This window comes from Physeter macrocephalus, chromosome 9 (assembly GCF_002837175.3).
Source record: "Physeter macrocephalus isolate SW-GA chromosome 9, ASM283717v5, whole genome shotgun sequence".
NCBI lineage: Eukaryota > Metazoa > Chordata > Mammalia > Artiodactyla > Physeteridae > Physeter > Physeter macrocephalus.
In genome coordinates this window covers 92,747,985-92,768,953 of record NC_041222.1, presented here as the reverse complement: position 1 = coordinate 92,768,953, position 20,969 = coordinate 92,747,985, and the positions used below count along the sequence as shown (strand labels likewise).

Here is a 20,969-nt window from a genome sequence, read left to right as displayed (position 1 = left end):
TTAAAAGGGATTATTACATCTATTATCTCATCCGTCCATAATAATCATCCTGTGAGATGGGATTATTAGCCTCAGTTGGAAGAGTCTGAGACAGAAGCCCAGAAGGACCACACTAGTTGCCCAGGGCTGTAAAGTTGATTAATGGCAGAAAACGGGCATGATCTAAGATGTGACTGGGTCTGTTTGCTTCCCACCAATCAAATGAAAAGTAATGAGATTTTTATTTTCACATCTGTCAAATCTGTCATTAAGCACAACTAAACTACAGTGGCAAAGTTACACAAATATTTCATATATTTTATTATATCTTTGCTACAATAAACGTACTCCTATATTAGTATGTTTATGTATTTTATTATATACTTATGTCAAACACTTTTCATCTGTTTGCATACTACACCAGCATACTTGTTTCCTTACATACGTCCTCCTCTATTAGAGAAGGAGGGCAGGTTTTGTTTTGCTCACCACTGAATCCCTGGCACATGGTAGGTGGCTCCATACAATTTGTTGATAGAATAAATGAATTTTTAAAAAGAGGGAGACAACAGAGTATATTTAAAAGTGAACTGTTTTTATGATATTTTCTAGTGTGGAGAAGAAATATTTTAAAAAAGGAGGTGTTAGCTGAGTCTTTGGGATTGAAAAAGACAAAAAGGGCAACTGAGTTATGGAATGAATATTTGAACGAGAAATAGCTCCCCTCCCACCTAAATGTAGCCCTATACACTTAGGTAAATAATGTACATTCAAAAAAATGGAAATGAAAACAAAAAACAAATTTTAGATTCTTAATTTCTCGGGAAAAATGACTAGCTCTATCCTTATTTTCCTTCAAAGTGATCCCTTCCCTAAAATAATGCCATTCGCAGCAACATGGGTGGACCTAGAGATTGTCATACTGAGTGAAGTAAGTCAGACAAGGAAAGACAAATATCGTATGATATTGCTTACATGTGGAATTTAAAAAAAAAGGGTACAAATGAACTTATTTACAAAACAGAAGTAAAGTCACGGATGTAGAAAACAAACTTATGGTTACCAGGGGATAAGAGGGGGAGGGATAAATTGGGAGACTGGGATTGATATATACACACTACTATATATAAAATAGGTAAGTAATAAGAACCTGCTGTATAGCACAGGGAACTCTACTCAATACCTTGTAATGGACTATGTGGGAAAAGAATCTAAAAAAATAGAGTGGATGTATGTATATGTATAACTGATTCACTTTGCTGTACACCTGAAACTAACACAACATTGTAAATCAACTAGACTCCAATAAAAATTAACAACAACAACAACAAAAGGGGATCCCTTCCCACAATTCCTACATTCCTGAAGCTAGAGGATACAAGCTCCTCTTCTGGGTAAGTATTATTTAAATCTACAAATATACATTCACTTAAATCTTCTGAAGGATGACAGACGGAACTGTTTCCTATGATTTCTGCTAAGTGTGACCTCTAGATTGACTTTTCTTTGGAGCCATAACAGACAGGCATATACTAATCATACACACATATACACACACAAATAAAAAGAAATTCTCAAAAATCTTACCTGTGGGTTTTCCAGTATTCGTTTAACACCATCAACAAGGTGAGAGAGAAACTTGGCCCTCTCTGCATTGTTAAACAGGGATCTTCTAACTGAGGCAATCTGTACTAAGCAGGATAATACCTAAAGCAGGGCACAACCCAAACACAAATGATCAAAAAGATTGTATAGCTATTTTCATTACCCTTTCCGCTGCTGTAAATATGCTTCTTTACATATGGCACTAATGCTGTTCTTTCAACCCCTGCTACCATTATAAGGATATAAAAAAAAGATCAAGGGGGATGTAGCTTAGGATATCTGAAACAGCTTTATTAAAAGAAAAATAAAAAGAGCATGAGATCCAGGTTGATTGTAACAACTAGTTAAACCCATAGTTTGGAAATTCATCTACGTTTTTATTCTTTGACCACCCTGATGGCTTCTTTGATTTGTGTTTAAGATATATATTTAAAGCTTGAAAATACCAAGCAATTCATAGTTTAAATAATGCTTTCGAGTTAGTTTTTTTTTCTGTTTTATTAAGGCCTTTTGGCTAATCAGCCTTTGCTATGTAGTGCTATAATGAAATAACCAAGTCAGATCTGTGCCCTAAAGAAAACAGGTTTTATAATGAAAACATTTTCCCCTCTCCCCACTGTGCTAGATATTTATATTCTGTTTGCCCCTCCAGATCTATTTTCTGCCCTTCTCCTCCCTGCTCCGCTCCCTGGGAGGCTGACCTCTGTTGACTAACAACAGCCAAGTTCCCTTGCCTTCTTGCTTCTCATTGGCTTCAACCATTGGAAAGTACCAGCAGGAGATCAAGGGCAGGAAGAAAGAGGAGCCCCCTCCCCACCCCCAGCTGGGCCATGGTTGGCAGAGTTTCTCTACTTCTGGTGAACAGCCCTCCCCTAAGTCACAGCTTCAGCTCTCTCCAGGGTTTCTTTCCCTTGCCCCTTGAGGCTCCCCACTATTGCTAGCCCCAGGGGCTGTACATCACCACCCCTTGTTGGATTCCCTTAATTTTGCCCACCCCTTTACAAACAGTCCTTTCATTAATTACCCTTCTTAAGTGTGTTACCTTTTCCTGAAGTAAACTTAAGGATACAAAAAACACGAACTCATGTTTCTGCTAAAGTGAAGGTCCACATTAATTTGGAAAAGTACTATTACCAGGAAAGTAGTCTACTGCAGAAAAACTATGCAAAACACCCATTTACTTTACTGCATTTTCTTTGCATGTTTTATACAATGGTATTTTATACCAACAATCTGAAATATCAGACCAACGCCTTTTAGGACCTGAATGAATTCTGAGGTTTGAGGAGGTTAATTATTGCTTTAAAGGAGAAATGCAGCATTCCCAAGAGGTTTCAAATGTTATTCAGGATAAGTAGGCAAATATGCCTTCCCAATACAGCTTCCATTTAGCACTTAAGTAACATATGCTTGAGGGATTTTCAGAAATTTTCTTAGTCTTGACAATCTTCAAATAGACAATATAAGGTGAATTCCCCATATTCTAGCCTGTGGCAATCTGAGGTATAGTATAAAGTCAGATACAAAGGGAGACCAAAAGAGCGTGACATCTGCAGCAATCTGTCATTAATGACAGGAACAATTATTTTTGGCCGCCGCACTGCGCGGCTTGCGGGATCTTAGTTCCCCAACCAGGGACTGAACCCGGGCCCCTGCAGTGAAAGCATGAATTCCTAACACTGGACCGCCAAGGAATTCCCAGGAACAATTTAGAAGGAATTAAGACTTTACTGTGAGAACCTTTAGGTGATGAGCTTTATCTCAAAAGGCTAGATAACTAACCCTAGTATTTCTATGCTTTACTTCTATGATTTTGTACTACAAAATGAACGTAAGGCTCATTCACCATTGTTACGTTCTAGAAATAGAAACTGTGGTCCTGACTCACCAGAGGTGAAAACGAAGGAGGGATGGAATGATACAGGTCAAAAAACAGTTGTAGAGTTGAAGAATCTAAGAACGCTGAAAGACAAAAGAGCACTTTACTGAGTACGTCTGCACAATGCAGCTGGCACACGCCGGTGCTATAAAGTCATCAGGGAGCATATCTTCCTGCTTTCTTATCTTACAGAATGTTTATTTCATTTGAAAGTGATAAGCTAATAGGGGCTTTTTGTTTTCCGTTTTTTTTTTTTTTAAAGCACTTGTTTTTAGCTCCTCTAAGAAATGGATTCATTCTTCTGATTCTCAAACAACTTAAGACAATCAGAACTCTGTTCATAGCAAGAATTTTTATCCTTAGGAATACAATACCAAGCATAAGCACAAGTTCTTTTATTTGATTTTGTTTTTAACGTTAGAAATTCCCTCAAATGAGTAAGATATCAGAAGTCTCCAGGTGATTAACATGAGGTCAAACTCACATCCGTCAGGAACCCAGTAATTAAAGAGTTCTCCCTGGCTGGGGGATCCTCCAACAGCCTCTCTCTGACTTTAAAAAGACCCACACTGACATCCTAAGTTTTCTCTAAGAGCAAGCAGGGGATTTGCCAGGGGTTCCTGAGACCACCCTGCAGACTCCAGGTAGAGTGGAGAGGCAACCTGTTTCAGAAGGTGCGACTGTATTACCTGATCGCCAGCTGGTGGGAATCTGTACCGTGCACAGGTCATCTGAGGACTCATCAGTAGAAGTGCCGATGAAATCAAAGTTTAGGCAGTTATGAGTGAGTTTGAGCAGTTGCATCAGCAAGCCATGCTGACTTTCATCATTCAAGTTCAGATTCTTTCCAGAAGCCTGTAAAAATGACCACATAATGAGCCCCAAACAATCACTCCTCTCTTCCAAGCTTGCTACCAGACTTACAAGGAGGCTGCTAAGCCAGAAAAGGAGGGCGGTATTCCAACACAGTCAAGTGACATTTCTCTCCCCAAAGATGCTGCACTTCCATCACCTTCAAAGTCCTTCCATCACTATGAAACTCCTAGCTCCTTATTTACTATTAAAACATATTTACTATAAAAACATGAAGCTGGTATTTAAAGAAATTCCCCCTTTGACACTTACTCTTTATATGGTGTAGGCATCGTGGCCACAGTGAATTCTGAAGCAATATGGGATGTTTGGTGACTTCATTTGAATTTTAGATCCTTATTATTTCTAGATAGGGCTGGGACTAAACTCTGGAGGGAGTTCTAGTATACTTTACACCCTGCCCTATCTTCCTTCCTCTTTTTAACATTACCATCGCCAGCATCAACAAAAATCTTTCCAACCACAATCAAAACAAAATCACCACTGAATTTTATTTATTCATCAGCAGTGTACCAGCCTATAGCTCAACAGTGGTCCAGAGCTACGGTGACTATGAGATTCAAATTTCTACCAGCTGTGACCTCAGTGACTGGCTGGCTCATTATTTTTGACAGAATCAGTATCAGAGGAGGTTTCAAGGCTCAGTTTTCTCAAAAGCTTTTTCCCTCTAGAAACAGCGTTTGCGAGGCAGCTTGTAAGCTACAACAGCTTTTGCGAGGCAGCTTGCCCAAACTGAGAATTTTTTGGGAATTCTGAAGTAAAACTAGGTAACTGAAGGAAAAGATGGACATCATTAACTGGGACAAAAGAAAAATCCAAACTTGCTTCTAACACTACAGTTGAGACATCCTGGAAAATGAGAACAAGAACAAGAAAACAAACAAACAAAAAAACCCCAAATGAACACAAAGCCAGAGGCTAATTCCATTTGGCATTCTATAGCGAAAAAGCATCCAAACATGGTTATACATGTGTAGAACTCACAAGTTAACATTTCTTCCTTAGTTCAAGTCTATCAATAAATGAAATACCAACTTTCTATTTTAAAACTGGTAACTTCCTTCTGTGATACTGTCTACCCCTTCAGGTTATGAAATCTAAGTGGATGTTAAAAATTCAAAATCTACTTTTCCTTACAGATGTTGCTTGTTTATTTGCTGCCTGTAACTCAGCAGGGGACAGGGAAGCCAGCCTGGTTTTAGTATGCTAACAATGTAGTCTGAGACTGCTTTCAAAGCACTGAGAATCCAAACACCATAAAGTGAAGATGCTTTTATTCCACATAGGAAGATCTTATGTGGATATAAAAAAAGCAAACAAGAAAAACCTCAAACTTTGTGGTAAACTAGTTCCTTTAAAATAGGAGCATGGGATAAGTGCTCACATACTGCTCTTTACCTAGGGGAATATATGTGAAATAGGGAAATCACAATTCTTTCTTTCAGTTTGCTAAGTTTCTTCAACAGCTCGGACATATGTATTACGTGAGACATGACGATGATTAAAGAGATGCATAAACCCTCATGGGGTCCTAACAAGTCCCCACTTATTCTCATCCTTTCAAAAGGATCTGTGAAGAAGGTCCCAACATACAATCTCACCTGTTTTAGCAGATTGCAGGAAAGAGTGAAGATATCAAATAACGATGAATCTCGGAAAGAAGAGGCTATTTTTCTGTGCTTGGTTAAAGGATGGGTGGTGTCTGCCTGTGCAGAAAAACAAACCAATGCAAGTTTTAGAATCAGTTGCAAAGAAAAAACGTTTCATGTAGACTTCCAGTAAACTAGAAGGATTTTCAATAAGACCAACATAAATAACAAAATACATTTTAAACATTTAAGTTACTGTTAGACCATATTTAGTGAGAGAATGCAGATGACAATAAGCTGCTAATAACAGCTAGCCAGGATATCATGTCTCTACCGCATACAGAGGGAAGACAGAAGGAGAGGTGAGTATCTCCACTGCAAAATTTTAATTTCCTCTGCACTCAGGGAGGTAAAATTTAACAAACTGTTAGAAGACATTGCTAATAATTTCTATCACGTTGTATTGTGGCTTAGTCTCAAAACCAGACAGTAGCAAGGCTTGGGTTTTGGTAAACAATTCAGTCAGGGCTGAAGTTACTACAAAATTTCTAAAACAGTCATTGACTAACAGCCATGAACTTAAGAGAGACGATAGCCTGTAATACTCTCTTCCTTCTCTAACCTACTTCAACATGTAGTCTATACCACAGAAGTGAGTACTTAAATTAAGTGGTTGTATTCGTCTCTCATTTACTCCTCTGTTCTTGTCTTTTCGGTCATAGTTTAAAGGTTTTTGTGGTCAAGGATTAAGTCTTTTACTTCCTTAGTATGCCCTCTATTTCTGACACATAGTAGGTACTCAATGAGTGCAATAAAGGAATTTCAAGGCTGCCAAGAGTAATTTCAGTCCAACCATTTACTGTAAGCTTAAATCTCTTCTATATACTGTTCAATTCAACCAGGAGGGAGCTCATTTTGCTTTTGGCACATTAAAGAAAAAATGCAGCAAGATTTCTGATAGACAACCAAGTTATGGAATGCCCCCTTAATTTTATTTCTAAGTTCAAATAGGAACGGTAACAGAAATATGCTTTCTGATTTAAATGACAACCAAAAAAAAAAAAAAAAAAGCCAATAGAAAACTAAGTTACATAGAGGTTCAAAGTGTTCCGATTTTAGCTTCAGTGTCACTGTGTTATCATAAATGTCTTGGATAAAAAGGTGATGCTAGATTATATACCAGATGCTATATATAATCTGTGATACTGATCGTAATACAAAGAATAATTACATCTTAAGTATGTCACACACATTTCTATTATTTTCTTAAGAAAGACAAAGTTTCGAAGATTTTAAAAACACCAACACTGATGGATTTTCTGGAACCAAGCTTCAAAGGGGAGAGCATTAACCCCACAATCTCTGTACTTAGTTAACGCATGCTCTCTTCCTACAAGGGTAATAGTGGGTAAATAATAAGTTAGTTGCTAAGAGCACAGGCTCTGCAATAAGCCTATGTGGGTTTGAATTCATATACTGTTGCCAGGTAACTGTGACACTGTAGGCAAATTATTCAACCTTTATGAGCCTCAGTTTCCTTATCTAGGAAATGGGATAACCAGAGTCCCTAGCTCACAGGACTATTGTGAGAATAAAATTAATATAAGTAAAGTGCTTAGAACAGTGCCTGTCACATAGAAATCACTCAAAAGTGTGAGCTATTATTTTGATAATTACCAACCGCAATGGGGATTGCATGTGACAGAGAACACAATATGGACTCCAGATCTTAAGAGACTATAAGCTAGTGCATTTAAAATAGTACCAACTCACAGTTAAAATTTCTCAGGGTTAATAGAAATGTCTGCATAAATACGAGCAGTAGCAACAATGATGCCAATGTAATTAATAGCTGACAACTGAAGGGTGAGATGTTACAATTAATATTAATTCTGGCTTGTTCAATAATTATAACATTTTAGCTGGATACAAAAGTAAATGACTAAAAAATAATAGCCAGAGCAAAAGAAAGCCACTGGTGTTTCCTCTGTAGTAATCTGTGACATCAATGCCTATTTAAAAAAATTACCTGGTATTTAGCAGAATGTTTCATGCATTCTGAAAAGATTATCAGCAAAATCTTTAATAATAGCACATGAGAACTGATTTTTGAATGATTACAAACACATTAATTTATACAGCAGAAGGGGCACACCAATGATGCTGGTTTCCTAAGTTCTGACTTAGGACTATTGCTCTCACCTCTAACAATGAACGTTAATACCACTGAGGAAAGCTGAGATGAGAGGAAAAAATATTCCGGAGACAGAAGGGGATCTGGATAATAAGAGTGAGGTAGACTGCACTTACAGAGGGAAACCCAATGGAACTATTTTGTTTCAAAAGGGCATTAATCACTTACCGCAAAAGCACACAACTGCCAAAAAAGATCATCCCACACACAGCAGAAAACACCAATACTAAGAAAAAATATGGCACTTACTTCAATGAGGAAGGCTGTAGCACTTACTTGATTAATTTCATTGGTTAGCTGAGATAAAATTGTGACACCAATGATGCAGTATTCAACACTATCCTGGTTTAAAAAAAAAAAAGGCAGAAAGAGTTGGCCTGTGCAGCTTGATTTTCAACATTTGGAATGCAGTCATACTTTTGAAATAACAGAGTCCTGTGCTGCTATTAAAACTGCCTAGACAATGTAGCAAGAAACTGTAGTTTAAAACTGCTGCTTTGCAGGACATAAAATCTAACCTGCCATAAAAGAAGACTGCTAGTTCTGACTTCATCAAAATTGAAACCCTTTGTATTTTAAAAATACCCTTAAGTATCATACCATACATATCACAGAAAGAGAAACTAGCAAATCACATTTAAGATAAATGATGAATGTGTAAGATAATTTACAAAGAGACTGTATGTATACAAAAAAGGGCAAAGAACCCGATAAAAAAATGTACGTAAGATATAAACAGGAAGTTCACAGAAAAACAAAAATAAGTAGTAAATCAGCATATGAAAATTTGTTCTGTCTCATTCGTAACTCAAATGCTGAGCTACCAATTCTTTCTACCTACCAAACTGGAAAAATAAAAAAGGTGAGGTCACAGGGTGGAGGTGCAGGGAAACAGGCATTCTTTTAATTGTTGCAGGGAACAACTTATTTTTGAGGGTAATTTGGAAATATCCTTGCAAACCCAAAATACACACATCCCTCTGATTGAATAATTCAAAGGCTGGGAATTCACACTATAAACACACTTAACTCAAAGTATAAAAAGATATATATATATATATATATATATATATATATATATATATATATAAACACACACACGCACACTAGGATATTCACTGAAGTATTTAAGTCAAGATATAGATACTAACTAAATGCCCACTTATAAGAGTTAAATGAATTATGGTATTTTAAACTGGAATGGTATTTAAGCATTAAAAAGAATGAAGCAGGTTTTGTGCTGACATCTAAACATGTAAAGCCGAGACACATGAAGAGTTAAAAAGACACAGAAGAATATATACCAAGTAATTCCACTTATAGATCAATATATAAGTAAGCATATATTGCTTCACCCATTTTTATTCCATCAAATACACAAATCATACCTGTAAAAACCTTGTGACATCTGTGATTGCATTTCTGAAGACATAGTCATCCTTCTGACAGTCAAACCAGCCCAGTTTTGTGATTCTGGCATATAACTGAATAAGTGCTTGTGTCACGAAAGTAGCCAACTTTGGCCGAGTGGCAAGGTAGTTGAGCACATAGTTCCCTATAAAACAAAAATAATCTACGTCGTAGAAGGCTCTGCCAGGGAAGGGTGTACATCTTTAAATGTCTAAGAAGTGGTAAATTTAAACTATTTACCCTAAACTTCCCTAATTATTCACACTACTGAGAAATGGGACTTGGAATTTAAGATTCATAGGCTTTCCAACTCAGAATATACAACGTGTCACAAGGAAGAATCTGAGGTAAGGCAGCCTTGAATCTATCCCTCGATGGTTAAATAGCATGGTCTGCACAGAATTCAAAATCCTTAACAATGTCTTTCTTAGTTATTAGTGACAGTAAAGACTGAATGAAAGAAACCTTCTGAAAACCAAAGGGATAATGCAGGCTTTATCTAGAAGCAATTATATTGGGTCCTCTTCACTTTTAAGCCCAAATTCTGGAAAGAAACTGGATTCTAGATATTCTGTATGCTTAGCAATTTCAGAACATTATCAGACAAGCAACATAAATGTAACTATTGCTAGAACATCACTAAACTAATTTCTGTAAGAGAAAAAAGACAACTCTCTACTTACGAATATCTATTCGTTGTTCCAATGGTAGAGGGTTATTTGTGCGCGATACAAGCTTTGTAAGGCATGTAGCTGCCAGTAACTGGGAGTAAGATGACTGTGAAAAGAGGGGGGAAAGGACTTAGAATTCAATTTTATTGAGTTAGTCAGTCATAAAGTTTTTAAGTTGGAGATCTGTTCTCAAATAAAAGAAAATTAATCGGCTTTGCTATACTTAATCCTCAGGAATTTAAAGGGTCACATGCTAAGGAAAAATGAGCCTCACAAAGCATATGTGCTCATTAAGCTGATTTCAGTCATGAACAAAGGGCAGGATAAAGTGAATGGCTGATCAAACTGAACCTAATACAGGTATCTGTATCACTTTGAGGGGGCAGAAGTTAGAGGGGCTCTTTTCAGAAAAGCAGCTAAATCTCTTCTTTCATTTAAATCAAGAAATCTTCTCCCTCCAACAGCCTTGTTATAATGATGTTTCAAAAAGTTTCACCTCATAATATTCCTATAGTATGGCATTAGAAAGAGGGGGAAAAAAAAAAGAAGACAAGAAGAAGTAGTTTTAGAAGGAACCACCACATTATGCTGGGTAGTTAGTTAATCCCCCCATTTTATCTTCCCATCAGCACAACTATCAATCAGCTACAGCTTTGGGGAATGTATATGCTAGTTTTAGTAGTAAATTCATAACAATTATTTATGAGAAAGAAAAATTATGCCCTAAGCAATGGAATAGCATTATCATTCTCAAGTGTGGATTTTATTTTTATTTTTATTTTTATTTTTTTATGGTATGCAGGCCTCTCACTGCTGTGGCCTCTCTCGTTGCGGAGCACAGGCCCCGGACGCGCAGGCTCAGCGGCCATGGCTCACGGGCCCAGCCGCTCCGCGGCACGTGGGATCTTCCCGGACCGGGGCATGAACCCGCGTCCCCTGCATCGGCAGGCGGACTCTCAACCACTGCGCCACCAGGGAAGCCCTCAAGTGTGGATTTTAATGAATTTTAACCTTACGGAGAATCAGAGTATTCTATCTGATCATAATGTATAAGGAGGAGCCGTGTGCAAATTCAGATTCCCCCATGTGGCTATATTATATAATGTCACATAACAGGGACAGACTCAGAATCATCAAAATAATTTAATCAAGGGTAAACCATAATTTCCCATGAAACTATAAGTCCTTAAGACAGTAGGCTATCCATAGGCATTATGTTGTCCCATCAGTTATAAAAATAACTTAAGTTTATGGAAAAAATCTATAAAAGTGACTTTGACATGTGATTTTTATTCAACACCCTTGAACATGGTTTAAACTGACTAAAGCAGGTGTGTCAAATCGCTAATAATGCAAGAGAGGCTACTATAACTATAGAACATAGTGTATATCTATACACTATAACATGTAAATGGTTTCTGCATATAATTCCAATAAATCTGCTAAGTCACTAAGAAGTCAATAGAGATTAAAAAGAAAGAACCCACTATAATTAAGTGTTTTTAGTATTGCACCAACCCTGTTTTATTCCAGCCTGTTGACTGACAACATGAGGAACTGGAGTTAACAGTGTCACAAATGACACTGTGGGGCTCCAGTGGGAGTCAAATGAGAGCTAGCTGTGCGTCTCCCAGAGTACAAATCTAAGTGGATCAATCCTAGAACCAAGGGATTGAAAAGAAATATAAAAAAGTCTGAAAATAGAACAGAGCCCTACACAATCTCTGACCATGACTGTAATCTTGTGAACTTGGGAAAAGAGCTCCCTCAGCTACTAAAGGATATTATTTAGCCAACTATAATTTGTTCAGTTTACTGAATAAATTCTGTTAACACTAGTAACGCAAATTCAAAAATGAAGTCATCTAGAATTCTATACTCTCAACAAATTAACTGCTTTCCTCCTTTTCACATTTCCTTCTAGTCTTCAGCAGAGTGCTGGTACCTGGTCTAGCTGGGATTCTAACTCTCTTGATGCCCTTTCATGATACCTTGGTTTGATGCTTACCCTTCCTAAGACCTCCATCTTGCCAAAAATATTAACTTAATCAAATCATGTCTCATTAAAAGCATTATTGATCATTGCATGCCATTTTTAAGCTGGAAGAGGTTCTAATTCCATTTTAAAAACTGTAGCTTCCTGTTATTTTCATTGTTGAGGTAATTTTTTCACCTACACTTCTTTTTTTTTTTTCTTTTTTACGTTACGCGGGTCTCTCACTGTTGGCCTCTCCCGTTGCGGAGCACAGGCTCTGGACGCGCAGGCTCAGCGGCCATGGCTCACGGGCCCAGCCGCTCCGCGGCATGTGGGATCTTCCCGGACCGGGGCACGAACCCGTGTCCCCTGCGTGGGCAGGCGGACTCTCAACCACTGCGCCACCAGGGAAGCCCTCACCTACACTTCTAAGACAAGAAGCAGCTGTGGTACAGGGGAGGAAAAACAGAGAAGACTAGGGATCTTACAAGGTGACATGAACTTTGTGGATAAGAAATGTCAATTATATACAGCCCTGTCTTTTGTAAAGGATACGAGTGGTACTTAAGTGTAAAAAACAGAAAAGGAGTCCCAGAAATTTGATTCAAGACGAAAAATTATATGCTCAATGAGATGAGGACAAAATGAGGACAAAAATATTCGCTCAATGAGATTTTCCCTGATGAGTCTGTAAGGCTTTTTTTGCCAACCTGGCAGGTGTGGTGCGTTTTAAAAGTGAAATTAAGAGGGCAGAGGTACCTAGAAAAATCAAGGAACAGAAGTTATCCCAATCCACCCCTAAACTCAGAACCAGAATATATTTTCCTAAACCTGTTACCCTTTAGGATTTTTCAAATCTTACGTACACTTCCTCTTTCGAGGAGTAGCTGGCACTTGCTCAGGCAATCAGGGCTGTTGGTGAATTCAACCAAGGCTTTCTCTGCCTGGAGTCGAGTGGTTGTATCTGTTGTTTCATACAGCTGTTTGCACAGATTCTCTAGTTGGGCCAGGCTCTGGAAAAGATCCGTCAAAAAAGAAATCAGTCGAGCCTACTCTATATACAAGGTACTGTGCTAGAAATTACTGGATAAAGATAAATAATAATCAATGAAGAGAGACTTGCTTCTCAACTTGGAGGAGAATCTGGGTGACCTTTAATAACAACCATTTACAGCCTTCTTTATTTGATGCTTTAGAAGACAAAATGATAGAATGCCTAAAATATCTATATACTTTTTCAGTCATTCCCTTAAAGATCAATCACAAATGACATATTTTTTTCCTTGCAAATACCCATCCTAAGCTTTTCCAAAAGGTTTTCAAATAAAAATTCAGAATTTACTTGCTCTGCCATCTATTTCAAGATTATGAATACTAGAGTCATCACTGTAAAATTAAGCACATAAACACACAATGTAAGCACCCCACAGATCTTTACATACATTTAAGCATTCTCCCTTGGCCTAGTAGTTATCAGTTTACAATTATGTGTATGCACAAAGATGGCCAACCTCTATGAGAAGGCTTCTGAATCCAAGTACGTACCTTCCTCCCAGGATCCCTCATGTCTAAAGTTCAACGGACTCTCTTCTGTTGCACTTTAAACTCTTGCTTTGGATCCAAATTTAAAACGCAGGGTCAAAATAAATTCAACCCTAGCATGTGCTCAGAGATAAGACATGGGAAACGCCCCCAAACAAACCCTTCTCTCCAAATCTTGAACCAGTTCCAGGGAGGCAGGAAGGAAATGGGTATGTGCTTTGGTCAAAAACCCCAAAGGGGGCTTCCCTGGTGGAGCGGTGGTTGCGAGTCCGCCTGCCGATGCAGGGGATGCGGGTTCGTGCCCCGGTCCGGGAGGGTCCCGCATGCCGCGGAGCGGCTGGGCCCGTGGGCCATGGCTGCTGGGCCTGCGCGTCCGGAGCCTGTGCTCCGCGGCGGGAAAGGCCGCGGCGGTGAGAGGCCCGCGTACCACAAAAAAAACCCCAAAAAACAAAAAAACCCAAAAGGATGCACATCCACTACCACTTAATGTGTTCAAAAGCAAAGAGGAAAGGAATGTGTAAGGGTTCATGTAACTGTCGCCTTTCACTGACTGGAGAGAAGGGCAAACATCTGCTAGTTTTCAAAGGACCAGTTGGACTTTACGAAGAAATTCTGAGCCTATTTTCTACAGTAGCAAGCAAGATCTGGTTCAAATAGTTTGAAGGATCCTACTATTAGAAAAGACAATTCTGACAAGACAAAAATAATAATAATAATTAGACAAACCAACCTGTGTAAACAGCCTAAAATACATTACACAGTCTGCCCAAGGCTTTTCATTATCACTTTATTTCATTATGCTGTGACTTTATAAATCACAGCTTTTCTACTAAGCAGTAAAGCCCTTAGGGCAGGATACCTATTTTATTCAATCTGATTAATAAATTTCAAACATTAACCTAAAGAAAACAAGAAAGACAAATACTGACCCACTAAGATCATCAGTCTCACTTCAGGGAGCCCTCTAAATACCAACTACCTCCACTCCAAAACAAAATAAACAAACCACCCTTCAAAACATCTTGGGACTCTGATTAGGCTCCTGTTTAATCTGCTCCTCTCTGACTTCCAGAGGTCCCCTTAATACCTTCCTCAATTCAAAAGCACAGAGAAAACTGTACTTGCAAAGCCAGATCTCAAGTAATGAAAGTTCTATTAAGCAATAGCCGATTTTTTCATATAGCATATAAATACAAGGAATAGAGAATAAGGCTAATTAACTACATTTATTCCATAAAACACATGTGAAAGTCAGTGTTACGCCTGCCAGTACTGGCCAAACATCCAATGAATCAGTTTAATTATAAATCCCCACATTCCTAAGCAAGGGATTAAATCTCTTTCACAACGTTTTTGTTTCAACCCAGCAGGCTGGTTCCCCCCTCCCCTCCCATGAAATGACTAACTTAAACGCGGACAAATTATTTTCAAAATAGGTAACACAGAAGACATCAATAGAAAGATACCCTAACTGAAACGGAAAGATAGCTATAAAATCCGGTATTAGGTGTCAGGGAGCAGCAGCCGCCTCCTAACCTCCTCAGCTACCACACACTGCGAGCTTTCCAATATCCTCAACAGACACTCCCTGAAGAGCCAGGCTGCTTAAGGTATAATGACTCTCCTTGAAGTCTGATCAATCAGTTCCGGTAGCCCCCCCAGTGCAACTCTTGTTTGCGTTTATTACAACAAAGTTGTTCATAAGATGATGGCTAAGCATCTGTCACCGGTAGTTCCTTACTGCTAAAAACCTACATGCAAGGTTATGGTGGGCTTTTTGGTTGTTGCTTTGTTTTGATTTGCTTTAATTTGGCAGACAAAAACATACTGCAGGGTAAGTCTGGTAATGAGTTCTCAGCTCAGGAAACAAGACCGTTTAAAAAACAAAAGAGTAATTTGACCATTTACACAAACAGCTTGAAGAACCCAAGCTCTATTTCTTTGTTTCCAGAAGAACAAATAGGAAACAATCTTGTTTTCCCAAACAATTAGTGAAAACATCTAAAACCCAAGTCATTTTATTTGGGTTGCCAGTACTACACATCGAAGGAGAGGGGAATGAGACATTTACATTTCTGTTCTCTTGGATCCTAATGTTTCGAAAGCAAGTCTAATAGATTACTTTGAATCACCTTTTTTGGGGACCCAGAATAAAACAATTTATCCTACAATGTTTGATTAGCCATTGAAACTAGTTATTTCACATTTAGCAGCAAACACACCACCGTGTTTCCCCTTCGACGCAGTCCCTTCTTCCATTCAACCAGTTCTTAATAAGGACATCTATTACACGATGCCGGTTCAGTCACAGAACAGCCTCCAGAGAAGAATGTCTATTTTCTATTCCTGAGGCCGCCAAATTGATAATCCACAGAGAAACGTCCATCTGGTCCCACTGGAACATAAAAGCATGTCTGGGTGAAATACTTAACAGAACTGGAAAGTGATCTTCAACTAGCAAAGCACTACTTTAGTACAAGAAACTCAAGACAGTCAAACCTCCAAACCTAAACCACCTGGATTTCACCAACAATAGTTACCATGAAGGTATTAAATGAATATATCTTCCTTAATATTTAGCAACAACGTTATTTTATACAGTTTTTTAAGCCTGGATAGAGAAAATGCAGCTCAGTTATTCTCATTTCAATATAAGGTGCAACCAGTTGAGACTACAGACCTCAGAATTTAATGATTTATCTGAAGAGTTGCCTGTACGTTACAGGAAAATGAAGACTTTGTTTCTGCATTAGATGTTATACTACACCAAAAAGAAGAATACCTTGGAATTTATTTTAATTTGTCACATATTGCTTTAAAAAGCCCGACAGTATATATTTTTAGCCTCACTGCTTGGAAAAAAAAAAAATCCACTTGGAGATTTCCAATCAGATACCAGGATACTAGCTTTTAGGAAGGATTTGATGGCATTCCCAATAATGCTGAGTAGTGAACTAGAAAACAAGCATAACCCTGGATGACTAGGTTCTCTACAAAGTACATCCTTGATCTGACAGCCACGCAAACCACCTGAAATGGTCAGAAGTACCACCCTATTACAAAGTGAAAAGTACAGGTTCAATCCAGAGAAGTTCTCATGAAGAATATATAGTCAGAATTATCAATTTGGTAGCTGAATTTTCATGATTAGGATGCCTGAAATGTAAAAAGAATTGCTGAAAAATCAAGCCACTTCCAACCTGTTCATAAACTCTATTAATTTAGATCTTCCTTAGTTGGAATTTTTCTGTGTATTCGGAAAAAACTGTGTTGGGTAAATTAAAAGATGCATACTGAACCTGCCAGAAAATGAACGATTTAAGAGGTGTATAAGGCTAATAAAATTGATATACTAATTAAATTTTATTTTTTATCTATTCAATAAGGCGTTCCTATTGTCAATAATGAATATCCAATTATCATAGATAATGTTTTTTAAAACTCCTAAAAATCCAGTAACAACAACTATTGTTAGGTTAAAAAAGCAAGTGGCGGGACTTCCCTGGTGGTGTAGTGGTTAAGCATCCACTACAGGGGACACGGGTCCCCTGTATGCAGGGGACACGGGTTCGAGCCCTGGTCCCAGAAGATCCCACATGCCGCGGAGCAACAAAGCCCGTGCGCCACAACTATCGAGCCTGCGCTCGAGAGCCCACAAGCCACAACTCCTGAAGCCTGCATGCCTAGAGCCCATGCTTCGCAACAAGAGAAGCCACAGCAATGAGAAGCCCATGCACCGCAAAGAAGAGTAGCCCCCGCTCGCCGCAACTAGAGAAAGCCAGCGTGCAGCAACGAAGACCCAACACAGCCAAAAATAAATTAAAAATAAATAAATAAATTTATATATATAAAAAAGCAAGTAGCAGAGAAAGACAAATATCACATGATAGCGCTTATATGTGGATTCTACAAAAATGGTACAAATGAACTTATTTACAAAACAGAAATACAGTCACAGATGTAAAAAACAAACTTATGGTTACCAGGGGAGAAAGGAGAGGGGATAAAAGTGAGAGACTGGGATCGACATATACACACTATTATATATAAAATAGATAACTAATAAGGACCTACTGTATAGCACAGGGAACTCTACTCAATACTCTGTGATGACCGATATGGGAAAAGAATCTAAAAAAGAGTGGATATATGTATATGTATAACTGATTCACTTTGCTGTATAGCAGAAACTAACACAACAGTGTAAATCAACTATACTCTAATTAAAAAAAAAAAGCAAGTGGCAAAACAGTACGTAGGGTATATCATTTGTGATATATGTTAGCAAATTCATAAAGGAAAATCTGGATGAAAACACAGCAACAATTATCTCTGGGAACTGAGGTTATGGGAGACTTTTAATTTCTGTCATGTATTTCCATAACTTTAAAAATTTTGACCACAACCAGATATTACTTGTAAGCAGAAAAACCCCCAACAATTATACAGATAAATATTTTTTAAAAGGAAAAATTTAAGCTACCTTCTTTTTCTAAATTAACTCCTCTAATTAGTAACATATTACTAATTAACAGCTGATTGTTTCCAATCAGAATTCATAAAACAAATCCATAAAACCAAAGAGGCAATATATTCTAATGGCTGAAGTTTTAAAAAGTTATGTCTGTGTTTACTACTACTTTTATTTTGTTCTTTCTTACTAATAATAAATGCTGATAGTTTAAATGGCCTGAAAAGAACATTCCACGCAAGGTTTCTTCTTGTTTATAAAGTTATCGAGAAGGCAATCTTGTGGGCCAAAGCCATTATAGATTTATACGTATATCAGCAGATCTCTAAGATGTTAACAACTGCAGTGGAGTCAGTGGGGGGGGAATATTCTCATTTTTTGAATACGAATATTTATATAGGCAGGCTATTTATTTTTAAAAAGTAAAAAAAAAAAAAGTTTACAAAGCCAGTGCTAAAGACTTGAATCTGTACTTTACAAGAGAATATCCAAAGGGCCAATAAGTGAAAGGTGCTCAACTCGATAATCATCAGGAAATGTAAATCCAAACCACAAGGAGATATCCATTAGAATGACTAAAATGAAAAGGCCAACATCAAGCACTGGTTAGGATGCTGGAACTGTCACACAGTGCTAGTGGAGTTGGAATTGGTTCAAACACATTGGAAAACTGGCAGGATCTATTAAAGCTACACATATAAATATCCTATGACCCAGCTATTCCAATCCTATGTATATGCCCAACAGAGATACGTGCTAAGTTCACCAAAACACTTGTATAGGAATGTTCATGGCAGCACTAAATGTAATAGTTCCCAAATGTGAAAGCCAAATGTCCATCAATAGTAATATGGATAAATGTGTCATTCCTTAATTTGGGTGCTGATTACAGAGGCACGTCCATTTTGAGAAAAGTCATTGAGTTGTACATTTATAATTTGTGTATTTTTCTACAAGTATGTTATACCTCAATAAGTTTTACAAAAAGATGGAAGAATGACACAGTTCTCCCCAAATTCTTCAGGTATTTACTCTCATCTATTTCTTTCTGATACTAATGGAAAAGAAGTTCATCAATAACTGACAACTGCACATTAGGTTTAGAATGCTTTAGTTTTACACCAATTCCTGCTTTTAAAACTGTAACTCCCATTATTTGCTCAGGAAATAAATAAGGTAAGATTTTTGGATACATGTAGGGACATTCTATTTCTGAGGGTACTAAGAGGGTGAGTAAAGCTTTTTGGCTACAGATGCTGTGTAATGTCTACTGTCGTAAAACAAGATAAAATACGTATTTTCAGCAGGTGATAATGCAGTGCCAGAGCCTTGCGTGCATTAGATAAGGACAGCAAGTCTGCTAACATATGAGACTGCAAAATTCTACACTTAACTTCAAAATATGTATCAATCCTAACTTGTAATAAACACATATGATGTTTGCACTGTGGGTAACACACAGCCAAAACACATGCAAACAAATTATTTCATGAGGTAAACAGACAGACTAACTGTGCCTGGCTTATTGACTTGTAAATTTAACTCAGGAGTTTTCATTTAACATATCACTAAAACCCAGTTTTGGTTCCTTCTCATAGTCACTAATGGTGCAGAGAAATGAAAGCTGCAGTATAAGATGAATCCTCTAAAGCACAGGTTTCAAACTGGTAGCCTCAAACTGGCCCACAGACATTTTTGTTTTTTGTCTTACAGTGTGGTTTTAAAGTCTGACATAGTTGCCAATATTTCATAATGATATCTGGTTTTCTAGCTTCCCATGAAAAATTAGAAGATCTGATTACACTGGACCCGCATTTTCAAGTGTCACTAATCAAATGACAGTAAGAACACAGTGCTTCCCAGGGGGCAGGCTCTCTCTAGTTGACTCAGTTCCTAAGCGCCTGGCCCCTGTAGACAGCGGAGTTTTCTCCACCTGCTGTAATGCAGTTTTGTCTCATATCAGTGGTTCACTCCCGGATGTCAAAGTTAAAAAGTAGTAAGCATATCGTATTACAATAGATTTTGACTTAACTTTGGGTACTAACTCTTTGTCAAACTTGGTTAAAACAATCTTTTGAGTACACGGGGCTACATAAAGCTTAGGCAGAGAAAAGAATTAGATTGAGAGTTAAGCAATGTGGATACTGGTCTTAGTAACTAACGGTGTGACTTTGGTCAAGTTTATTTCCTGGATCTTCAGTTTTCTCATGGGTAAAGTAAGTGGATTTTATTATGTTATTTAACAAAGATACTCCCGGTTCTAAATTCTATACTTTTAAATTATACAAGTAAATCAGATTTAAAAGTAAGCAAATATTAAAATTAAAAAGATCATGAAAACAATCAGGCAAATTTTTTTTAAAGAGAGAATTCAACAAAAAATAAATCAGGTGAACACTCCCACACATCCCTCTAACTCACAAACAACTCCCGTGACCTAGCAGTAGGAACAAGGATCCTTTTGGAGTGGAGGTTCAGTATAATCTGAGTTAAGACCTCAGATGTCAGGCAAATCCCCACTCCCCTATTTACTAGCTATGGGAGTGTGAATAAGTTACTCAAATCTTCCAAACTAGTTTTCATTTGTTTTAAGTAGAAATAATATCTATTTCACAAGTCAATGTAAAAGTCAATGAGGTAATGTATATAAACTTAATTACTGAGTTTATTACTTGCTCATATGGCATACACTGGCTACTAACAACCGGAGAGCAGGAGTTTTTTTTTTTTTTTTTTGCGGTACGCGGGCCTCTCACACTGCTGTGGCCTCTCCCGTTGCGG

At 37.8% G+C, this 20,969-nt stretch overlaps 1 protein-coding gene across 3 annotated transcripts in view; it reads right to left on the bottom strand.

The window, feature by feature from the left end:
• XPO7 (exportin 7) overlaps positions 1–20,969 on the bottom strand; it is an 86,680-nt gene that overhangs the window by 23,528 nt on the left and 42,183 nt on the right. For 2 of the 3 annotated variants that reach the window (XM_024130769.3, XM_055087307.1), the window contains exons 2-9: positions 13,042–13,188; positions 10,213–10,306; positions 9,508–9,674; positions 8,369–8,461; positions 5,938–6,042; positions 4,153–4,318; positions 3,473–3,546; positions 1,567–1,686 (exon numbers count right to left, since the gene is read on the bottom strand). In XM_024130769.3, coding sequence (XP_023986537.1) covers positions 1,567–1,686; positions 3,473–3,546; positions 4,153–4,318; positions 5,938–6,042; positions 8,369–8,461; positions 9,508–9,674; positions 10,213–10,306; positions 13,042–13,188 — 966 coding nt within the window. The remainder of the gene's footprint in view (positions 1–1,566; positions 1,687–3,472; positions 3,547–4,152; positions 4,319–5,937; positions 6,043–8,368; positions 8,462–9,507; positions 9,675–10,212; positions 10,307–13,041; positions 13,189–20,969) is intronic. The other variant, XM_024130770.3, reaches the window with a different exon arrangement.